Consider the following 23,300-nt stretch of genomic DNA (forward strand, 5'->3'; position numbering starts at 1 on the left):
TTTGCAGATTACATGCTGCAAAGTAATCTGTTTTTAAATGAATTTATCTTTTCAGCAGTTTGATTAAAGAACAGTGATTATCAGAAAAATAATCTGTCGACCGATACTACTAGTACTTTTGATACTTAAGTTCATTTAATATCAGATACTTTAAGACTTTTACTCAAGTATTCATATCGGTGACTTTCACTTTTACCAAAGTAATACTTTAACATGATAAATTTATTTTTACCCAGGATGAGCATGACTCTTGAGTACTTTTTATAACACTGAGCTCAATGATGGAATGTAATTAAGTATATTTACTCTAGTACTATACTATAACTAAGTACAATATTTAAGTACTTGTACTTTCCTCGAGTATTTCCGTTTCCTGCTACTTCATACTTCCACTCCACTACATTTTTGAGACAAATACTGTACTTTTTACTCACTACATTTATTTGATAACTTCAGTTACTAGTTACTTTGCAGATTACATGTTACATCAGAGCCTAAATAGCACATTTTAGATTAATTCATACAATTGGATTTCAACACTGGTTATCAGAAAAATGCTGAATGTCAGATCCAACAATCAGTCGACAAAACTTGTGAATGTATCTGAAAATGACTTTTACTTGTACTTTTGATATGAGCACATTTAATATCATCAGTGATTCACTTTTACCAAAGTAACACTCGAACACAATATATTTACTTGACTTGACTATGACTTCTGGGTACTTTTTACAACACTGACTTTAATCTATTAATAAGATCATATTGTTTGTGTATGGAAACTCTGTGGCTGTAAATAGCTGTCATATACCTATATACAGGGAAAAATGTAATACTTCTCTTTGAAATGTTGCCTTGTGGAGTGATAAAAAAGTAAATAACAATTGTACCTCAGTTTTTCCATGTTGTGACAAAAGATTCACCTGTTGCTAAGCAGCTGGTGAGGTGTGCTAGGATATAAAAAGCATCTACAGGACTTTTCCTGACCACTGATGAAAAAATAAGTCACCAGGCGTTTTGTAATGTTTTGTGTGTCTAGACCGGTGAGACTGTCTGTGATGGTGACACAGTGAGAGTCTTCCTCTCCTCTCTGCTGTCACTCAACTTGTTATTTCCCTCTGAGCTCACACCGCCTCCACTCTCTCTCTCTCTCTCTACTCCTCTCTCTGCACCTCTCTCTCTCTCTCTCTCTCTCTCTCTCTCTCTCTCTCTCTCTCTATGTCTGTCTCTCTCTCACTCACCCTCTGCCTCTCTCACTCTCTGTCTCTGTGTCTCTGTGCGTCTCTGTATCTCAGACAGCTCCCATGCGCTCCTCAGCTGCGTTAAAAGTCCTCTCTCCGTCGGATAATGGAGACAACCTGAGCCTCTGGGACTGTCGGTGAAACAACCGGATTCTTGATTTAAAAAACAAACAAAAAACAACAACAACAATCGAGAAAACAACCAAAACAAACAGGCCACCACTCCTCGGCCGGGTTTAATCTGCCCTGGACTCTCTGGACTAAACTTGCACCGCAGCTCAGGTAGGTAAAATCATCATTTCCTTCTTGTCCGCGGCTTTTAAGTGTCCATGCATTCAGAAGAAAAAAGAAAAAAAAAGAGAAAATATGTTAGAAAAGCTGTCGATCAAGTTTTTAAACGTGCGTCAGTTTGAATGGAAAAAAGGCGAGAAGCCGCAGCCTGTCACAATATGTGTCATATCTGTCAAGCAAGCAGCAAACACACGGTAGACTTTCACAGCCTCGACACCTCGCCTGTGTGTCCGGTAAAAGCTGCTCAGTGAGTCGGCACCTGCTCCCCTGTGTTCACCTGCAGGCTGGAGCAAGGCTGACATCTTCTTGGCTTGAAAACGGAGACAGTTATTAGTTTGGTAACGCAATATCTGAGTTCCTGTCATCGCTGAGACTTTATCAAAATGTTTGGGATTCCAGGAGCAGGTGCAGGAGACAGAGGGACCCTGTGGAGGGAGAGCCAGGGAGATGCAGATGCAATGAACGCCATCGTTGATGCTGGAATGTGTTGCAATATGAAAGGAAACTGTTTATAGTTATGCACAAGAGAAACAAAACTTTCACTAACACAGGAAGACATAATTCAGTTACTCTTTGAGGCCAAGCAGCTTCTAGAAACCAAGCTAATTAGACTATTTGTCTGTGTGACATTATATTATCAGGGGCAGTTATGTTATGTAGTCTTGGAGAAGAAATTCAAACTCTGAGTTTTGATATTTACAATATTAATGAGGTAATAATACAAACAGTTTTTTCCATAGGTGAATAAACAAGCTGTTCTCAGAGGAAAATAAGGTCCCCAGAACACTGTTTGAAGCTAGAAAGGTGGCAGGGTCCGCCACATATAAACAAAGTAAAACAGTATGAAACTGTTGTCCTTTAACGTCAGTTTGTTTATTTAGTTTATTCAGTCATGAAAATGGAGAGAGTTTGTATTTACTTTGTTTAAGCATAAATAAAGTCAGTCAGTGAAGATCTTTCTCCTCTGATTAAAATTCCCCCCCTAAAACTACATACTGCACCTTTAAAACTAAGCTGACTATTTCAATCAAATCATACAAGGTGCACATCAGCCGTTAGAAGAGCCGGGTCTCACTCCCCTCTTTCTCCACAGACAGGGTCCACATATCAAATTCCTATAAGCTTCTGCTGGACAATAGAGCCTTTATGATGGTTCGTACACCTGAACCAATCATATCTGCCTATCAGCTGGCCGGCCGGCCAATCCCAGTCCAGCGCACCGACAGGGAGCCAGGACACAGCCCCTATAGAATCAGTGAGCCTTGTCTCACTGTCTCAAGCTCTGTGTTTGAATCGTCTTCTCTGAGTTTGTGTGAAGCTTTAGAAGAGAGCGAAGCGTTAATTTCAACCCTGAAGGACGTGATCGTGTACGTGCCAGAACATAATACAAACTGTATGTGTCGTACAGTGGAAAGCAAAATGTTCTCCAGATTTTGTGCACTGATATTAGATTGCATCATAATCTTAACTCACTTACTTACCGATACTACCGATAGGGAGAATAAAATGTCTGATATCAATATATCAGCCAATATACGCACATCTTTGGCTGTGATCCCTCAAATGTGGTTATCAGACACTGGTGACAGTAACATCAGTGCACTGAAACAGTTGACTTCACTGCAATTTAATTATTAGAAATTATCCTGCATATTCTGCATTATAATCTCTAAAAAAGATGGTTTTAATATCGCCACATATCGGACATACCAATACCGATATATCTGTGATATCAGCCAATAATATCAGCCAACTGATATATCAGTCGGGCTCTGTCATCGTATCATCATTGTCGTCATATATAATAATAATAATGATCAATAATATGGTAACGAAAGCTCAACAGTGATTTGTTTTTCTTAAAGAAACTTAAGGGAGGGTTACTTTAAAAGTGTATTCTGAAACAGTCACTTATTAGCTGTTAAAAATTGTAGTCAGTTACATAATCCATCTATCACAATAATTAATAATGATGATAGTAATGTAACTTGATTACTCTCCGTTACTTTTGGATTACCTCAATATCGAACGCATGCAAATAAAGACGTGGGAAAAGAAATACCAATCAGCTCCTCTGATGTAGACAGAGGATGTGGTGTGTGGGCTGGTCAAAATAAACTATATATATCATTACCGTAATATGAGCAGCTGTAGTTGTGGAGGTAGAGTGGGTCTATCAGCAATCAGAAGGTCACTGGTTCAAATCCCCAGCTCCCCCGGCTGCATGTCGAGTTGTCCTTGAGCAAGATACTGAACCCCAAAGTGCTCCTGATGAGCAGTTGGCACCTTGCACAGCAGCCCCTGCCATGTGTGTGTGAATGTGTGTGTGAAAGTGTGACTGTGACAAGTGTTGTAAAGCGCTCTGCGCAGTCAGTAGACTTTATCCTTATATCATCTTAGATTTCGGATGTCAGAGGTGTCGTCTTTTCCTGGTTTTGAAGGCAGCATCACAGTAAAGATTCACTCTCAGTCATTATATCCACATCACTGATGATTATTGATCAATAATCTCATTGTGTTATAGGTAGTTGCTCAAAATGATTGTGATATTTGATTTCGTCACCCAGTCCTAGTATTTATGAAGCGCTTTTGAGGAAGAGATAAATATGGTGTGTCACAATATAGCCTAAGGCCTTGTGTGTGTGTGTGTGTGTGTGTGTGTGTATGTGTGTTTGTTCTCTTTGCAAGATTGTTCATCTCCTCCTGGTATATGAAGTTATGATTTTTTCAGGAAGGTATTCATAAAAATCCATAATCTGTTATTGATGACAATAATAAGTTATCATCATCATCATCATATTGTTATTTGTTATGACATACTCCCCTCAGCACTCCACCATATAAATAGTCATGATATACATCATATTTTTTATTTCCTGTTGTTGATTCATCCATTTATATCCTTTTTGTTTAGTGAGTAACATAAAGGTAAAAAACAGCCAGTGTTTGATCATCCGACCCTGTGTTATAAAATGATAAATAAATGAACCTTGTACCTTATAGTATATGGGCCAGTAGCACATTTACTCTGATCAACGCTGTGATGAACTCCCTGATATAAATTCTGCATAATATAGCTGTCGTGGTCGGCTGACAGAGTCATAAATCTGGGTCACAATGGAGCTCGCTTTGTGGAGTTAATCTATGTTTGACATTTCTAAGAAAACAAAGAGGAAATTACTGATATTTAAACCCCGCACAGATAATTGTTTCATTCTGTGTCAAATTGACGCAATCATCATATAAACAGAGAAAAACACAAAGTCTGATTGGTTTGACTGAACACATCCAACAGCTGGACAAGAAGTCATTCAGATCAGCTGCAGACATTGATATCAGCATAATGAAAAATCAGTGGAAATGTATTTTCTTTTCCACTAAAAATCTTAAAATCTACCTTAACTTCTCCTCTTGTTTTAAGGATGCTAAGTTACGTGTAGCTTTAAGGAACAGTATGTCAGTTCTACCACAAAGGATCTCTTAATTAAACAAACCAAAAGATATAAGTAGCGTGGGATCATGGGAGTTGTTGTCTTTCACCACTATTGCTGATGAAAACCTAGCTGACGTCACTCACTGACAACGTTATGTCCTAAAGTTGAATTCTTGTTATGTTTAGTCATGTTTACAGACTTCCTTCCTCAAAGTTATAGCCGCAGGTGACCAAAGCACATAACTCAACAAAGTATGTCATAAAAATCTCGTCATTTTTAGATATTTCAATGCAGAATGTTACATGTTTTATCTTTAAAGGAGCTGTTCACAGAAAAATGAAAATTCAGTCGTCGTCTACTCACCCTCATGACGATGGAAAGTCAGTTGAAGCTTTGTAGTCGGCAAAACATTTCTGGAGCTTCAAAGGGAAACAGAGCTGCAGCATCCTCCTCTTCTGATGTAGATGGGGACTTGTTTTAAACGTTAACCATAAATTGGCTCCATTCTTTGGGTTCTTTTGTTTTTTTTCCCCCGTCTACTTCAGTTGTTTAGGAGAACGCTACGACACTGTTTTGCTGTTGAGTTTCAGAAATGTTTTGTGGACTATGAAACTTCATATCCACTTTCTACAGGCATGGGGGTGAGTGAATAAAGACTGAATTTTCATTTTTGGGTGAATTTATCCTCTAATTTGTTGAGCAAATAATTCAAAATGTTAATAAGAGACATTCCTTTCTATGTGGTCATTTTATATAAACTATTAATTCAGTGAATTTACAGAAAATAAGCACAACCCTAGCATGTTTATGCCTTTACGTACATTGCAAATTAAATGCATGTGAGGTTCTTACAGCAGTTTGATTTTGGCTATAAGGCATTTAATCATACTGCACATGATGCACCTGCATGGTCTGTGACATTGAGTTTGTTGGAATAATGTTGGATGTGGTCTCCTGCAACTCTTTTGTTGACAAAATGGTGGCCAACAACACTTAAAGCTGCTGTAAGTGATACATCTAGGTGTCAAATAACAGTAATCACTGCTTCAGACTGTTTGGTCAGTAACCGAAGTCTCTCCTCCTCCTGCTCATGGAAAAATAAATTTTCTGGCATCCCTGCCTGTTTCATCCAATCAGGACAGACAACTCCATAAAGAGGCGTTCCTGTCTGCTCATGAACGGGATCCTCCTGTTTGCTGCCGTGTCCGGTGATTACCAGTGCGGGTGTAGAGAGGAGGGAGGGAGTTGCTAACTGCAAAGTGGACAGGAAGTTAGCCAACAGCTAACGCTTACAGCCGCTTTAATATAAACATAAAGGCATAATGTGACTTTGCTGGTCTCTTCTGTAAACACAACATCGAATGCATGTTTCTACCTGAGGTCTCTTGCATCTTTTCCCTGTTTAAAGGGTTTTTTGAGGGAGTTTTTCTTTACTATAACAGAGGCCCTGTGGGGAGAAGGTGTCGTGTGCTGCCCCCTGAGGACAATTGTGATTTTAGGGCCGGATACATAAAACGTGATTTACCTGAAGAGAGTATGTATGTACAGTAGTTGTGTTCATGTTTCCGCTTCTTTAACGTCTGGAAAATGGAAAATGCAAGGTTTAGTGCGAACACAAACACTAACACATACGCTGCTCTAAAAAAACCCCAATCAAGTCCCCTGACCACATTACTATAAACAAACGTGGCTGCCTGAGAGGACTAAAAGAGAATACAGGAAGAGAGCGACTACTCACATCTGGTTTGAAAAGGAGGAAGCAAGGATGAGTTTTCTCGGTAATGAACTCCAAAATAAGAGAAGAGAGAAGAGGAAACAAGTATGTGGTTACTGAAGGGGTCTATGTGTGTAGCTGAGGGTGTGTGTGTGCATGCACTGTGTACTTCTGCATGAGTGCATGGGTGTGTGTTGGTGAGAACGCTTGTGGTTTCGTCATCTGCTGCTAATGTGGCAGTATATACACACAGTGCAGACGCAAATAATAGCTTCAAGTGTTTCTGCGAGCCCCGCACTGCGTTTGAAAAGAAGCTTATCATTGATTTTATACACCGAGTGTCTCAATATTTGAAAAGATCATATAATAGATTAATGTAATAAAAGATAAAGGATAATATAATACACAGACAGCCACCGAAAGGAACTGAATTAAATGATAGAAATCATTTAAACCACAGTGTGTGTTTGTGTGTGTGTGCGTGTGTGTATGTGTGTGTATTAAAAGCACAAGCTCAATTTGTCACACAAGTTCCAGGTGACAGTAGTATGCAAAAGTGTGTGTTTACATGAGTAATGGCTGCTTGAATTTGCCTAACTGTAGGCTGCAAGTCACAAAGCTGGATTGTAGGATATCACCCACTAGCCAGGCAGCATGCAAATCCCAGAGGTGCATGGACAGTGTGTGTGTGTGTGTGTGTCAGAGAGAGAGTGAAATGATAGCGAGAGGAAATCAAGTGGGAGTTAGAGGAAGATAAAGAAAGAAGTATGTCTGTAGAAAAGTTGAAAAAAAAAGGAGATGCAAATGGAAAGACGTCAGTTGGTTAAAGTTTATGTGTTTACGAGGGAAACAGACGAAGAAGTGGAGAGTGTGTGGGATCCGCCCTCGCTCCGTCCTCTTGTACTTCACTGAGCCTCACCGGGCTGATTTGCAGATAATTAATAGATTTGTTTTAATAGTGGTTACTTATTTAACCGCCCGGAGCATATCATTATGTTCTTAGTGACCGTGGCCTGTCATTCATAAGTCTTTTTCTCTCCATTCATACACACTCCATCCACAGCAGCCTGTTGCAAAGGGATCTAGTGCTTGGACGTAGTGGTGGCAGCGGTGGAGTCAGATTGTTTGAAGGACAGGGGTGAAAAAACAAACAGGGTACCAGCATGCAGAAAGTCGCGCTACAGCTGTAGTGAACTGGTAAGACACCCTAGAGGGCACTTTATCATGTGTTATCTACCATAGGGGCATCCGAAAGGGCAATTTTGCTGCATTTTTTTCAAACACGGGAGCACCGGGGGGCTTTAAAGCAAAGTCTAGTCTACAGATTTTCCTCTTGGTTATGTCAGGGTACTGCAGTTTGGGATGTGTATGCATTCAAGCATGTGGTGAACTTTGCATGAGTTTTAAACAAAGTGCAGCGGCAGCACACTTCCAAGCTGCGTGAATCAATTTAAGCTGATGAGAGATTTATAGATCACAGGTACGAATGTGATTCCTAGAACCTGCTGAAAGCAAGCTTTTTTATACTCAGCATCTTTTATGAATCAAACAGGCACACTGTTATGTGATGATGATGATGTTAAGAGTTCAGGTATAAATGAGGCCACATTGCATGTGTGACTCAGTTTTGACTCAGCTTGGATCATGAGTTTGAATACATCCAGAGTCAATTTCAGTGACAGTTTTGTCCTCTGCTTCACCACAGAGCATTTGAATGAAAAAAGAGTCTGCAGTCATGCTTCCAGTTCTGTGAGGCTCGACTTCTTTGCATAGCAGTGTTGCCATGCTAATGCGGGCAGGGCAACATACTCACAATGAAAAGCTGATGTTGGTAGTTATAAGGTTTACCACGTCCATCATTACAGCTGATGTTGCAGTAGTGTTGGCATGACACTGAAATTTCTGATTTGTATACAATATCTCGAAAAATATCTATATTGGATGCCATATTTGAGGGTATAACATGAGAAAGAGATAGCAGAAGGACTGCAGTAGGCTAAATGTTCAATATCACATTTGTTTTTATTAGAAATATTAGTTTTTTTCTCTTTAGGTTCAGCGGCTTGTGTGTGCGTCAGCTTTCAGTTGGAGAGAAGAGTGAGTGTGTACTTAAAAACATGAAGACGCATCTTATCTTGCATCTTAGCTTGCTAAACAAAAGCTAGATCACTAATTAGCAGCTCAGGTGCAGCACCTGATGGTTTACTTTTTCCTTTTCCCTACAGTGTAATGCCAGCGCTCCCCAAAAAGGAGCTTTTCTGACTTCCCCCCAAAAACATTTCTACCTTTTAATGAATAAAAAAGTGAAAAAAGGACGACTTTAAAACGTCATCGTGTTGCTTTGGATTAAAAGTCAGGAGATCAACAAAAATAGTACATGGACATATGAATCAAATGTCATGACACTCCAGCCAATAGTTGTGGAGATATTTCACTAAAAGCCAGAAACGTCAGCCTCATGTCGTGGACGTCAGTAGGATTCATCATATGTACAAAATTTCATGGCAATCCATCGAACTGTTTGAAATGGACCGACTATCTTTAGATCTATGCCAGTGGCATAACTTAAAATATAGCCATATGCCAAAATTCCTTACATTTCTTATAATACTGACTGTGGCATGAGTGAACATCAACATCATGTTTTAAAATCACTGTCTTTAATTGTGTGACTGTGATTGCTTGAGTCCTCTTTCCTTTGAAGCCGGAAGAGGAAAACCGCTCAAAAAAGAACAGATGACTGTAAAATTGTGTTTCATGACCAGTTTTTTGATCAGTCTTGCAGACAACTAACCACAAGTAGACTAAGACAACTTGGTGGCAGCGGGTGTTTCCTCAGAACATTAGGAAATTGCGTTTTTGTTCCAACTTGTGCACTCACAATTTGAATATTACGCAGGAGAACAACCACAGATGACATTTCAGTATCATAAACAGACACATGCATACGTTGTAGTTCTTATCCGCCCTGCAGTGAACATCTCTTTGATTCAGCTGTGATGATAATTCAGGATGACGCTGTTGCTTTTACAACTTTTCAGGGTGCCAAAGATGGAAAACGGGACTTCTGAAGATGTGGAGGCGCTGTGGGAGAAGGTGGAGTGCAAACGTTACGAACTGTGTCGCATCATCTCCCCGGCAAAGCTCACCCCCTACCTCCGCCAGTGCAAAGTCCTGGATGAACAGGACGAGGATGAGATCCTCAACTCCATGCTGCTGGTGTCCAAAGCAAACCGCACAAGTAGGTAGAAGGAAGTGTGTGTCACACCCGAGGCTATGAACCTATGAATGATCTGACTCCAACAACAACTCCTCACACTGCATTGTGTGCAGTGAAGGCAGGTGCATTTGTGTGCTGAAATGTAAGTACGCTGATCTCTCCTTTGTCAGGCCGTCTACTTGACATCCTCCACACTAAAGGAGAGCGGGGGTACGTGGCGTTCCTGGAGAGTCTGGAGTTTTACTACCCTGACCTGTACAAGCTGGTCACAGGGAGGGATCCCACACGGCGCTTCTCCACCATCGTGGGTGAGGCTGAAACCACGTCACACATACACACTTATATGCACTGACACACAAGTTCATTACAGTTTGACTCATATGGGTTTTAATCAGCAATATAATGTATTTCTGAACTGAAGCAACCAGCACTGCATGTTGATTTTCAGTGTCTTTATGTTTTGTCTTTATGAAAACTGAGAAGTAACAATGTATGAAAGAATTACTTGTAAAAGAAATACAGTCATATCAGTGACACACTAGCTCTGTAACACGTTTCTTAAATCTTATTCTGCATGTTCATGTTTGAATCTGAGATTTATACAAATCAGCTTGCAGCGCAATCCTGTCACACTGTACAGATGTAGATATACAGTATGTAGCGTATGTTACACTCTGTACGTGTTTCCTTGCTGCAGTGGAGGAGGGTCACGAGGGTCTGACCCAGTTCCTGATGAACGAAGTGATGAAGCTGCAGCAGCAGTCCAAAGTCAAGACCCTGCAGCACGTTGAGCTCAGCAGGAAGAACTGCACCCTGGAGGACGAGCAGAAGAAGCTGCGACTGGCCAATCAGGAGCTTCAGGCCTTCCAACAGAGTAAAAATACATGTTATTATTTGAGATATTGTCTGATCATGACATGCAAGGCCCCCTCTGTGTTTCCCTGCTGCAGTCTTTTGATAAAAGAAGACTTAAAGGTGTTATTGATAACATTTAGCCGCTAAATGCAGCATTCCATCTCCCCACTTTCATTGTATCAAATCTTCTGCCCCCTCAAGTGGTTGCCAGTTGTTGCACTACTTAGCGTTGCAAACTCTTGCCAAAGGCGTTACATTAAAACGTGGATACAGACCTGGAGGTGGAGCCCCATTAATTCCTGTGAAAGCTGCTCAGTGGTGCATCAAGCCAAAATGGCTCCACTTGCCAGCTATGAGCGTAGAGACTCCTGCCAGCTGAGCCGGCTAACTTAGATAAAATGATTTAATCTTGCAGCTCATCTAGACTGAATGGCTCAAATCATGATAGTCAAACGAGTCATTTCGCTGTGGTTGTGACGCTCAAAAGAATTTAACCACCGTCTTACAGCCGCTTCTTTTACAATGTTTAATATTAGCGTCAAGTCTTTTTGGGCCCTGGTGCATCACTTAATGTTGTGATTAAACAGTTTGGCCACTACGAAAGTTGGCTTCAGAGCCTGGCGCTGCTCTTCCTGGGGGCTTGACGCTTGCTAAAAATCATCTATGTTGCAAAAACTAGCTAGTTAATGTTGCTGACACTAGCTGATTAGCATTGACATCAAAGCATAATAATGTTTTGATTGAAATGAGAAACTGTTATACTGCACCTTTCTACAAGCTCTGTAGATGTATTATTATTATTTTTTGTAGATATTTGTCCACATGAAATTATTGTCAATATGATCTTCAGTATGGTTGAATCATTCATGATAGATGATCCGCGCATCAAACATCTAATCCAAATCAAAAGTCCCCACCATGTATTGAAACTGCACCCCCACCACACAGGCTTGGTTTACCCTGCTCGGTGCACCACAGTTGGGTTTATTAAGGCCAACTTGCCACGCATATCATCTATCATGAAACCAGGACACTGTGGTATTCATTATCATGTCCTGTTTAGTTGAAACCTGCAGCTGGTACACCAAACACGTTCGAACAAAAGCTAAAAATAAATTGAGAATACTGCTCAGCCCGGGTCCACTCGTGTCTGTCTGGCAGTGTAGTGTACACTCACATGAGGAAGCTACAGTCGGCACTGCATTTTGACGCAAATTTCCTGGTCGGGATGAGATTGATGAGAAAAAAAAAGCATTTTAAATGATTCAAAAATAGAAAAATATACAAATAATTATTCTTATAATGAAAATGAATGATGATTGTGAGCATTTCATAATAATGAGGTCGATTTTTAATAATGTCTTGGTTCATTTATACACAATTGATTACTTATTTCATAATGTATTTTTAAAAATTGATTAAATATTGAACTAGTTGAACATTAAGCACAACGTTTTTATTCATATTGCAATGATAGGTTTCCATCTAATAGTCCAAGACAGCAGACTCATATAGTACTGTATAAATGACTACGGCTGGTTCTCCAGGGTACAATAAGCTGAGAGAAGAGAGAAACACCTACAGTGATGAGCTGCTGAGAGTGAAGGACGAAAACTACAAACTGGCCATGAGGTACGCCACGCTGAGCGAGGAGAAGAACATGGCTGTGATGAGGAGCCGAGACCTGCAGCTAGAGGTACTGATGACCTGTAAATGCATTCAAACACACATTATCATTAAATTGTAACCAGCTCACTCTCTGATGTGTCCATGTCTCACTTTTCTTTCTGTGTCCTCTCTGTGTGTGCAGATCGATCAGCTGAAGCACCGGCTGAACAAGTTGGAGGAAGAGTGTAAAATGGAGAGGAGGCAAAGTCTCAAGCTGAAGAACGACATCGAGAACCGACCGAAGAGAGAGCAGATCTTTGAGCTGGAACGAGAGAACGAAATGCTCAAGATCAAACTACAGGAGCTACAGTCCATCATACAAGTACGTACCTGTCCTGAGGATGTTGTTCAATAGCTCGTGTTACAGTCAGTAAAGCAGAGCTTTTTCTTAGATAATCTTTTTAGATAATGTTTCTCACTTTGGCTGAGTAATCCAACTGCACAGCCTACTGAAGGTTTGAGCGTAGAGAGTGGGCCTCTAACGAGCCTTCCTCTGCTACAGAACACTGTTTGGCTTAGATCAAGACCAACAAATTGCATTGTACAGAGTATTTTTTGCATTCACTACATCAGATGCAGTGGATGACTACTACTGCTAATCTACTGTTGTTTTTAGGAAAATACATGAACAGACAATAACTACCTGGAGCTCTGTTACATTTTCCTCAGAACCTTAACAGGTATTACTTGTTTTGTTTTGGCAGCAAGAAACTGTAAAAAATGATGTGGCCAACATGATAGCTAACAGCTGCCTATTTACACATCCAGCAGACACATAGCAACATGAGCATTAGCTTGGAATAGTGTTTCTGGCTTGCCAACACATGTTGGTCCAATAGAGCCATGGGGACGACGTAATTTTGCATGCTAACCATGAAGTTAGCATCACCCTGGGTCCTTTGGCAAAACGCCTATGGGAATATTCCATTGCGCTTTGGATAATTACCAAAAAAAAACCTCTTTGTCAAACACAAGTTAAGATTCTTACACGTTTTGTTCAGCAAGAAAATCTTCACAGAAGAACGCCACTTCAATTAAATTGCTAGAGGTAAAGTGTGGTATTTCCTGACGTAATTTATGTTGTAGAACAAAATGAGAAAATCTCTTCAGCTTGTGTTAAGCAAAGACCTTATATCAGGCAGCTAACCCTGTCGACATCAACATGAAGGAACCAGACGTCCAAAAATGGTACTTCATTTCCGTAGTTTAGGACTTATCCCTGTGCTACTCCATATTCACTCTCATTTAGCTCTGTTTTGGTCTCCACCACGTCCTAAGAGAAACAAAGCTAATACGAAGGGCGAGCCTGAAACAGAGAGTAGGGTGATAATTCTCTGCCATAAAGCCGTTTGTGTGTCTGTCACTGCTCAGCCCGGCCCTCTACCTGCATCAGACAAAGCCATCCTTGACATTTTGGAGCACGACAGACTGGAAGCATTAGAGGACAGACAGGATCTGGTCAACCGCCTCTACACCCTCCAGGACGAAGTCAGACAGGCAGAGGAACTGAGAGATAAGGTGACAAACACATTTACATATTTATATACATGTAATGGATAGGTAGTAGATAAATGGTCTTGTGAGTAGTGTAGATGGTTACTTGTTTAAATCCGTGTTTGAATGTTGGGGACTGTATGAATGTGAACCAAAATGGTTAAAAAAAACCACACACACCCATGACCAGAGAGTCTTACACCCATGAGACCATCTGTGAAACACACCCTGTGTAGAAACCCCCATCAGGCCTCTCTCTTTATGTAACATGGTCTTTCTTTTTTCTCCCTCTATGTTTCTCTTCCTGTATCTGCCTTTTTCTAATAAACTATATATAACACCTGTTGTTCTATATGTGTGTGTGTGTGTGTGTGTGTGTGTGTGTGTAGTACCTGGAGGAGAAGGAGGAGCTGGAGCTGAAGAGCTCCACGCTGCAGAAGGACTGTGAGATGTATCGCAACCGTATAGACACCATCACCATCCAGCTAGACGAGGTGGAGAAGGAGAGGGACCAGGTGAGAGTAAACAGACACACATACACAGTTTCCTGCCACTCGGCATTATGACCTTTGCGGTTTTGCTCATGTTTGTTTGTATTTATGAATAGCAAGGTTTTTTTAGTCTGCATTTGTTTTGTCTCTTAACTCTATTCCCCCACTGCTGCAGGCGTTTCGAGCCAGAGACGAAGCCCAGCACCAGTTCTCTCAGAGTCTCATTGACAAAGACAAATATCGCAAGCAGATCAGAGAGCTGGAGGAGAAGAGCGACGAGCTCCATATAGAGATTGTACGCAAGGAGGCCAAGCTGGTCACCCTGGAGTCTCGCCTACGACGGATGTCCAAGGACATCGTTTTGGAGCAGGTTCAGAGTTTGCCGAGGGACCTGCCTCCGACCATCATCTCTCAGGGGGAGGAGTTTAAACCCATCCAGGGCCAATCAGAATGGTCCAGCGATGAGTCGCCGGAGGATAAGTTCTTATCTGACGAGCCACGCCTCAAACGCAGACCCAACCTCAAAGAAAGGGTCAGCCACTGTCTTAGATCTATGAGCTTTTTTTCATTTGTATAAATATGATAAATAGTTTATATTCTCAAGACTAAATATGAGAAAAAAATGTATAGATCTTTAATTTTTTTCACGAAAAAGTCCCATATTCAGGTTTTTTGTTATGTCGGCATCCTTAAATGTTCAAAACACATTATTTTTTATCATACTGTCCCTTGCTGCAGCACCTCTATTCACCCCCCTAGAGGGAGAAAGTATATGTTGTCAAGGAAATGCTGTAAACTAAAAAACTTCTCTGTTTCATATTTCAGAACAGAGTAAAGTCTCCGATCTGTGTACCTAAAGATGTCATCTTAGAGGCCCCTCAGCCTGCAGGTATCACACGGTCACATATCGTTCATTCATGCAGAATATTCCACCATAGCAGTGAGATTTCAGCGAGTTCATCCACGTTTGTCTCCAACTCTCAGCTCTATCCGTCAGCGGAGGAGACTGTCTGGAAATCCAGATGCCAAACTCGCACAGCCACTCCCTCCCTGCCTCACCCAGCTTCCCGATGTCCCCCATATTCTCGCCCTCCTCGGCTCCTATCCTCTCCTCCTCCTTCTCCCCGGCCCCCTCCCCCTCCCCCTTCTCTGTAGTGGAACCGTCCAACAGGCCAAACATGGTGAGGTTTGAAGTGTTTTGTGTTTTCCATGCAGGCCAGAGATTTTCCCGAGCTGTAACAAACTGCTGACTTGACAAATTGGAGTTTCTGAGTCTGTAACTGGAACTTCTGCTTTGTTCTCCAGCTGCGTTACCGTAACGACAGCATCCTGTCCACGCTCCCTGAGCCGCCGGAGAAAGCATCGCTGTACCGCAGAGAGAGGGAGAAGGAACATGACTTCCACCCCCGCAGGTAGTCACAGTCCAACACCATGATTATAGACAGCTCTTGATTAATATGATTAGTTAGTCATGTAGATTTAGATGGTTAGGTGCTTGAATGGCTTTAAAATACTCATGTATTTCATGTTTGGTCTCTTTTAGCCTCTCTGACTTTGACAGTGACAACATGGAAATGGAGTTTGGTAAAGTTTACTTTTACACATTCCCTGTTTTTTTGACTGTATTTATCTAAACGTCGACCATTTTGTGTCAATCTCTTTATTAATCTCTCCGTCTGTCCTTAGAGGACGAAGTGCATCATAGTCCACCTTCTGTCCATTCATCATCCTCGTCCCATCAGTCAGAAGGAATGGACACTTACGACCTGGAGCAGGTCAACAATATCCTCAGGAAACTCTCTCTGGAGAGGTACAGCACGGACATTTACATGCACAAGAATCATTTTCAAGTGAAGTTTATAAACGTCTTCCACTTTAAAACATGTGTATTTCTATGTGCAGGCCCTTCCGGCCTTCACTTTCCTCCTTCTCGAGGATCAGCTCTTCTCTGAAGCCGGTGCAGGAGCTGTCGCTGCTGGGCGATAACCTGCTGAAGGACATCAGTCTGGTTGGAGGCAACGAAAGCGGGATTTTCATCTCATCCGTTCAGTTGGGCTCGGTTGCGGAGAAGGTGGGGCTACGAGAGGGCCACCACCTCCTGTTGGTATGTAGTATGCTGACAGTGGCAGCAACCCTTTTTAAAAAAATGTTTTCAGATACCTGTTTGCTTTTCTTGTTCGCTCGTCCTATGACCTTAATGTTTAATCACAGGGAACAAAACATGAATACTTAAATCTGTGTAATCTTTGTCTATCTTGTGCTGTGATTGGCTGAGCAGCTTGAGGGATGCATACGTGGGGAGAACCAAAGCATTTCATTGGATACCAGCACACAAGAAGAAGCCCAATGGATGCTACAGCACTGCTCTGGATCAGTCAAGCTGCACTATCGAGCCAACTATGACTGTAAGTGATGTTTTTATTAGACTTGTAAATATCTGTTTGTTTTATACAGAAGAGGATCAGGGCCACTGTAAAATCACTAAATTGTGTATGTGTGTGTGTGTGTGTGTTCTAGCCTTCCGTCGACTTCAGAGGAGCCTGGCAGACGGCACTCTGGCTTCTGGCGACTCCTTCTACATCCGGGTCAACCTCAATATCTCCAGCCAATCAGACAGCTGCTCTCTGAGCGTGCGCTGCGACGAAGTGGTGCACGTGCTGGACACCTGGCACCAGGGCCGCTGCGAGTGGCTGTGTGCCCGTGTCGACCCCTACACCGGCAACGACCTGGCCGACCGCGGCACCATGCCCAGCAACTCAAGGTACAGAGAATTCCTTTAAAAATCTAGAGGCACTGACATTAAGACTGAGAGCTGGATCAAACCTTATGTTTTTGACACAAAGGTGGCACATTTAAAGGACACGCTACAGGCTCAGCGTGGAGTCAAGAGTCCATTTAAATGCTGGAGGGAACTGAGTACCATGCATCTGTTCTGCTTTAGTGCTGCAGGATCCTGAGCATGGTGGAAAAGTGATGCAACAGTTGAGCAATCATGCAAAGTTCAGCAGGCGTCTCAAGGGGTCTTATTCTGCTTTGCAAAGTTTCACTTATCTCCCAGACGCAGCAGCAACATCGTCTCACACACACACACAGTCAGACCTCTGTGAAGTTTTCAGACCTGAGTCCGACAACCGGTTGTTGTCACCAAGAAGCACAGGAAACAGCTTGATATGAAGACAGACTCTGATATGATGATATGTTTTTTGCAATTGTGTAAAAATCCTGAGTTTGACAATTTTAAAAAGATGTGTGTGTGTGTGTGTGTGTGTGTGTGTCTGTGTGTGACTGTGTGAATGTAGGGCCCGGCAGCTACTCTTGGTAAAGATTCAGAAGTTAGTGTGCCGAGGGGGAAAAGAAGAGAATGAAAGTCATCGCAACAGTCGGGTAAGAAACTTCCTGAGCTAGTTTCTCTCTCGCTTTTATATACATACAGTATAGAAATATAGGAAACCATCAAAGGAAGCTAGTTTCTTTTCTTTATGTCAAGCAGGGCAATGCTGCTGTCAAACACATTTTCTTTATTTTGTGCAACTCATTTTAATGTAGGCTTAATAATAAAAGATAAGTATATATATATATAAAAAAAATGATATGACATCCCCATCTGTACCCTTTTTGTTACTATGTCATAAATTCTCCATTGTTTTAAGTCAAAATGGCGCATTGGTTATTGTGTAACTGTGTGTGTAAGTTGTGTGTTTGCTCCTGTGTAGCACAATTTAATGCCAGAGGAAGCGGGCGCCTCTCCTGATCCTAAAGCCAGCCCACGCCTGTCGAGAGCCAGCATCTTCCTCACTCAGATAATACAGGTAATGAGGTGCAGAGATGTCCTGAAACATCATTATGAGGGAACACTTCACTTCACCTAAATTACATGCACTTTATTATCAGTGACTTACATCAAATAGCTTTGAAGACATTTAAGGGCCATTGAAGGTAATAAAAATGAATGGAGCCGGGGGAGGGGAGTAACATTCAGAGGAAGACTTCCTGAAATCAAATCGGTAAATGTACTTTTACTTTCTCTGAGATTACACCCCTGAGTCCAGCTGTGTTCTCTGAGACTATAAATTCTTAAATTTTCCAGAAAAAAACCCTCAGATACATTTTTTTTTGTCAAGAACTACACGCTTGACTTCATTTTGCAGGGTTGGATCAAGGTCAACCCCCTCCCCTGGCTCTGTAATTTGTTTTTTTTAATACCCGCAATAGCCCTAATAAGCTATCAAAGATAGCCTCTAATTCCAGATGAAACATTTTGTAAGCACATTCTTGCAAAGTGGAATTTATTTTACAACTGCAAAACAATATTAAAACATTCAAAAATCTTAACTCAGGTCTCTGTATACTTAGCATATTTCAAAGAAAAACACACATTTCTACTTAAAACTCCCGACATAATCAATAGCAGGTATACTCAGCAGTTCACATTGGCTAACATGATGTAGAGTGACCAGTAGTCAGCAGTCATAGTCATGAATGATTGAGAAGTTTCAAGTCAAAATGTTTACCCCAGTTTGGATTATTGATAACATGAAAGTAATCTCCCATCTGGCAGGCAGCGGTGTCCCTAAAATGAATGCGCGGCATTACTGAACAAAGCAGTACAGCTAAGACGCCTCCAATAATACTCTATTGTGCTAGTTTGTTAGCAGGGTGGATATCAAGTACAAGCGAATGAACAGCAGCGAGCGCGTGAGGATCATCAACTCAGGCAGCACAACACTACCCAGACAAGGCCTTGAGACGCTTCGACCTGAAGGTGAGGACTAAGTGACGCCACACGAGCAACCAAAGAAACTTCTATAAAAGGCAAAAACACCTGAAAAACGTGCAAAATGGCACGCTAGTGAAAATTCACACGTGAAACTAGATGAATTAGCAGTTTGCATGCAAATGTTGAAAGTTTCAGTTGAAGTGCAGAAAGCAGTTCATGAAGTTGGAAGTTTAAATTGACATGCAAGCACTAAAAAGGTGAAGTGAAAGTGCTGAAATAGTTGCCGAAATGTCAGTTGAGGTGTGAGTGGTGAAGGGAGTTGACTTTTCATTTGATGTGTAAGTGGTAAAAAATAGTGGAAACGTCAGTTGAAGTGGAAGTGTTGAAGTGTGGGGACTGTGAGCAGATGAAATGTCAGGTCAAGAAGAAATAGCAGTTCAATGACCACAGTGACAGGTGACATCAAGAAGTGTCATTTAAAGGAGACATATTATGCTCTTTTTCAGGTTCATCATTTTATTTTGGGTTGCTACTAGAATAAGTTTTTTACGCTTTAGTGCTCAAAAAACACATCAGTTTTCTCCTACTGCTGCAGCACTCCACTCCCCCCCTCTGTCTGAAACGCTCCTGTCTCTTTAAGGCAGACCCAACAAGACCGAGTGAAAATGAGTGAGATCTATTTTGCATCCATCACATGTCTTATTTCAGATGAGACCAAAACACACATTTAAGTGTATGCGAATGATGACATATTTAATTAAATACTCTCGTTTGCATATTTAAACAACAAACAAATAAAATATCAGAAAACTTCTAATACAAAAAAAATAATTGTCTTTATATAAGTAATCGACTGGGGAGCATCCACAGTGATATCCAGTAGTTTAATTCGGTGCAGGAGCTTTTCTATTCGCCATTTTAGTGTGAAAATGAATGGAATTTTATAATACACATCTTTAAAGGTCATTTTCTCAAAAAAAAAAAAAAAAAGTCTCATACTCTGAGCCAGAAATCTTCTCTTCAGTAGCACTTAAATACACCAAACAGAGGGATTTATTCCTAAAAACATGGTGAAAGTTTTATGGTGGTTTACGGTTTAGCTCATTCAAAGGGCAGGTTAACTAAAGTTTATAATTTCCAGTTGAGAGGATTTAAATAGACAGTCTGGTCAATAACTCTCCTCGTGGACCTTCAGGCTCTCTTGTCTCTCAGGCTCCAGGTGTATCATTATGTGTACCTCTTTTTGTTTTGTGTGCTGTCTTGGCTGTAAACAGACGCTGCTGACCCAGACAGTGAGCTGAGCAGGAGTTTGAACCTGATTCCCTACAGTACCGTCACCCCCCAGCGAACCCAGAGGAGAAGACCAGTCCTGTTCACTCCAACTGCTCTCGCCAAAACCATCATCCAGAAAATCCTCAACATGGGGGGAGCCATGGACTTTAATATCTGCAAACCAGGTCAGCGTATGATGGGAATCTCAGTTCAAAACATGTCATTTCAAAGGACTTTTTCCATCTTGTTTGCAAATGTGTTCAGCTTTTGTGAATCAGAGATGGAAGAGATAGTCTGAACAAGTAGTTAATGGAGGAGAAGGAGAGAGAGAGAAGCTACCATTGGGATTCAGGTCAGGTATTGTACTGCACTGTAGTGCTTATGTTAAGGAGTGTAACCAGAGAGATGGCGGGGGCAGGATGGAAGATGGCCTAGTTGATAATTAGAGGGATGATGCAGGATGATGATGATGATTATGATGGCACAGAGGAGCTTAAATCTCCATTCAGGGATATTTTAGATATTACAGCTAATTCCACTGTCGTCCTGTAATGTGAAAAACGTTACTAGTAGTGTCAAGCCCACAGAGAATGAACACTGCAGTCCCATGACAAACCTTCTGCTCCCTCAACAGGGGAGCTGCTGTGGTACAGAGTTGAACATCTGGCATGATGAGAAACTGTGTGATATCTTTGTTATGTGGAGATTCCCCAGGGCAAAAACCTCAGAAGTTTCTCTTCCTTCTGTATTAATTGTACTGTGCTGAATGAGCTCAGTATATTTCTGTCTCACCAGTTTCCCAGCATGTTAGGTATATATTTAACTTTGTCTTTATTTTTATTCTATTATGTTTTTTTTTGTAGACACCCTGTCCAAAGAAGAGTTTCATCTGAAACAGAATGTGGAGCCTTTCATTCACTACAAAGAGAAACACGCCACGTTTGAATGCATCACAAGAGAAAACATCGAGGCTGTCGCTGCTAAGGTATGCCAGTGTGTGTGTGTGTGTGTGTGTGTGTGTGTGTGCATCTGCATTAATATGTGTTTGCCCCACATAATTTGTAGTATTTTCACTAAAAAGAATAGTTTGAAATACCACACGTCTGTATGCTAAATATTACATTAGCGTAAAGACTAGAAAAAAGGGGAAACTGCTAGCCTTGCTTTGTCCATAATTACTGAGCTCTAGAGGTGCTATTTTTTATATGGTAATGATATTAATATTACCATTTGACTAGCTGTTTGCTACTATTTCCAGTTTTTGTGCTAAGCTATGCTAACTAGCTGCTGGCTCTGGCTTCATTTTACCGTAAAGACATTAGTGTTGTATCAAATTACTCATTTAACCTTCTGCAGTAGCTTGAAGTACCACTTGGGTACTTGGGCTTTTTTCCTCTTTGATTTTTTTTGTATGTTTCTTTTTAATTTTCATCATATTCATGCTTGAATTCATTATTATCCATCTTTGGCCAGCAGAGGAGAAACAAAGTTGTGACTTTCTGACTTAACTTGAAATGAAATGAAAAGTACCATCATGTCCTCTAAGATCTGATCAAGCAGGTAAAATGCCTGCTGGAAAAGTTTCATTGTGTAATGTGACGTGTTGTGGACTTATCTATGTGTTCGATCATGAACGCATGTGTCCACATTTCACGGTAAAGGTCTAAAATTACTTGCATTTTTTCCACCCGTCACCAGGGCAAACACTGCCTGCTGGAGGCTGAGCTGAGCTGCGTCAAAGACCTTCTGCGGAGAGAAATCTACCCGATCATCATCTACGTCAAGATCTGTGAGAGAAATGTCAAGAAGTTACGGTAGGCCCGACGAACCTCACTCACTCTCACACGTTTACCCACTGCCTCTTCCCCACACAGCTGCCAACCACAAGACTTTTTCCAAATACACGTCAATCCTTGCATTACATTTTTAATTTGAAACAGGAGATGAGATAGTAGATGGCTAAAGGACGCGTCCGCTGTTTGACTCTCTTGAACTAACTATTTATATTTGAGGTTTGCTGCACAATGAAATTCAGCAGCATTGACACAATAGTTGTGAACTTGAATCAGTGATAAGAGAAACAGGAACAAGAGCTTTTTCCTGTCTACAATGGTGAGAATTTGGCACCTTACTCAAAATAATGATGTCAGTGGTGATGCATTCTTCAGTTTTTCAGTGTACAAACACAATTATTGTTGGTGAATGTCAACAAAACCTGATTCTTGACATGTTTTTTCTAGTTGACTGTGCCTTTAAATAGACAAATTGTCATTGTATCATCAGTGTAATCTCTCTGAGAATCAACAACAAAGCACACAAACCACTGTTGCAAAGCGTTTACAGGATCTCATCAGAGACACTGGGTTCCAAACAATACCACACTCACCGCCACAGCACTGCTTCCTTCCTGTTTCCTGTCCACACAGGAAGTTGCCTCTACGCGTGGAGTCGGAGGATGAGTTTGTGAGGTCGTGTCGGGCAAAAGAGAAGGAGCTGGAGGGCATTCCCTGCCTCTACGCCAGCCTGGAGCCCGAGGCCTGGGCAGGGACGGACGACCTCATCAAGGTCATCAAAGACAGAATCCTGGAGGAGCAGAAGAAGACGGTGTGGGTGGAGCAGGACCTCCTGTAGACACACCACACATAGATACACACAACAGTCTGTACATGAAAATAAACATGTTTCGCCGAACACCACAAATCATCTTCTACGTCATGCTTTTTATGCATTTTTATATTTATGCTCAGACTCAAAAATGTACATGTGGACACTCTGTTATAGACTTAAAATAAATGCATTATTATTATATTTTAGAAATGTGTGCCTTTCTTTTGATTCAGAGAAATAAATAGATGGGAAACATCAGAAATTGGTCTTTCTTTTTACTTAAAGTTCAGCATTCG

The 23,300-nt window shown here is 41.3% G+C and overlaps 1 protein-coding gene across 1 annotated transcript; it reads left to right on the forward strand.

Moving 5' to 3' along the window:
- The first annotated feature begins 1,254 nt into the window (after positions 1–1,254).
- Positions 1,255–23,266, forward strand: card11 (caspase recruitment domain family, member 11). Its single transcript, XM_073493589.1, has 24 exons — positions 1,255–1,523; positions 9,722–9,921; positions 10,071–10,208; positions 10,598–10,774; positions 12,303–12,451; positions 12,566–12,745; positions 13,795–13,941; positions 14,307–14,432; positions 14,584–14,940; positions 15,234–15,297; positions 15,393–15,589; positions 15,714–15,820; positions 15,952–15,992; positions 16,095–16,218; positions 16,311–16,512; positions 16,687–16,813; positions 16,926–17,169; positions 17,708–17,792; positions 18,122–18,217; positions 19,053–19,170; positions 20,400–20,582; positions 21,261–21,382; positions 22,096–22,211; positions 22,824–23,266. Exons 2-24 carry the CDS (start codon positions 9,732–9,734, stop codon positions 23,026–23,028), a joined length of 3,495 nt encoding a protein of 1,164 aa, XP_073349690.1. The 5' UTR covers positions 1,255–1,523; positions 9,722–9,731; the 3' UTR covers positions 23,029–23,266.
- The last annotated feature ends 34 nt before the right edge of the window (positions 23,267–23,300 follow it).

Source organism: Pagrus major, chromosome 23 (genome assembly GCF_040436345.1).
Source record: "Pagrus major chromosome 23, Pma_NU_1.0".
NCBI classification, from domain to species: Eukaryota; Metazoa; Chordata; class Actinopteri; order Spariformes; family Sparidae; genus Pagrus; species Pagrus major.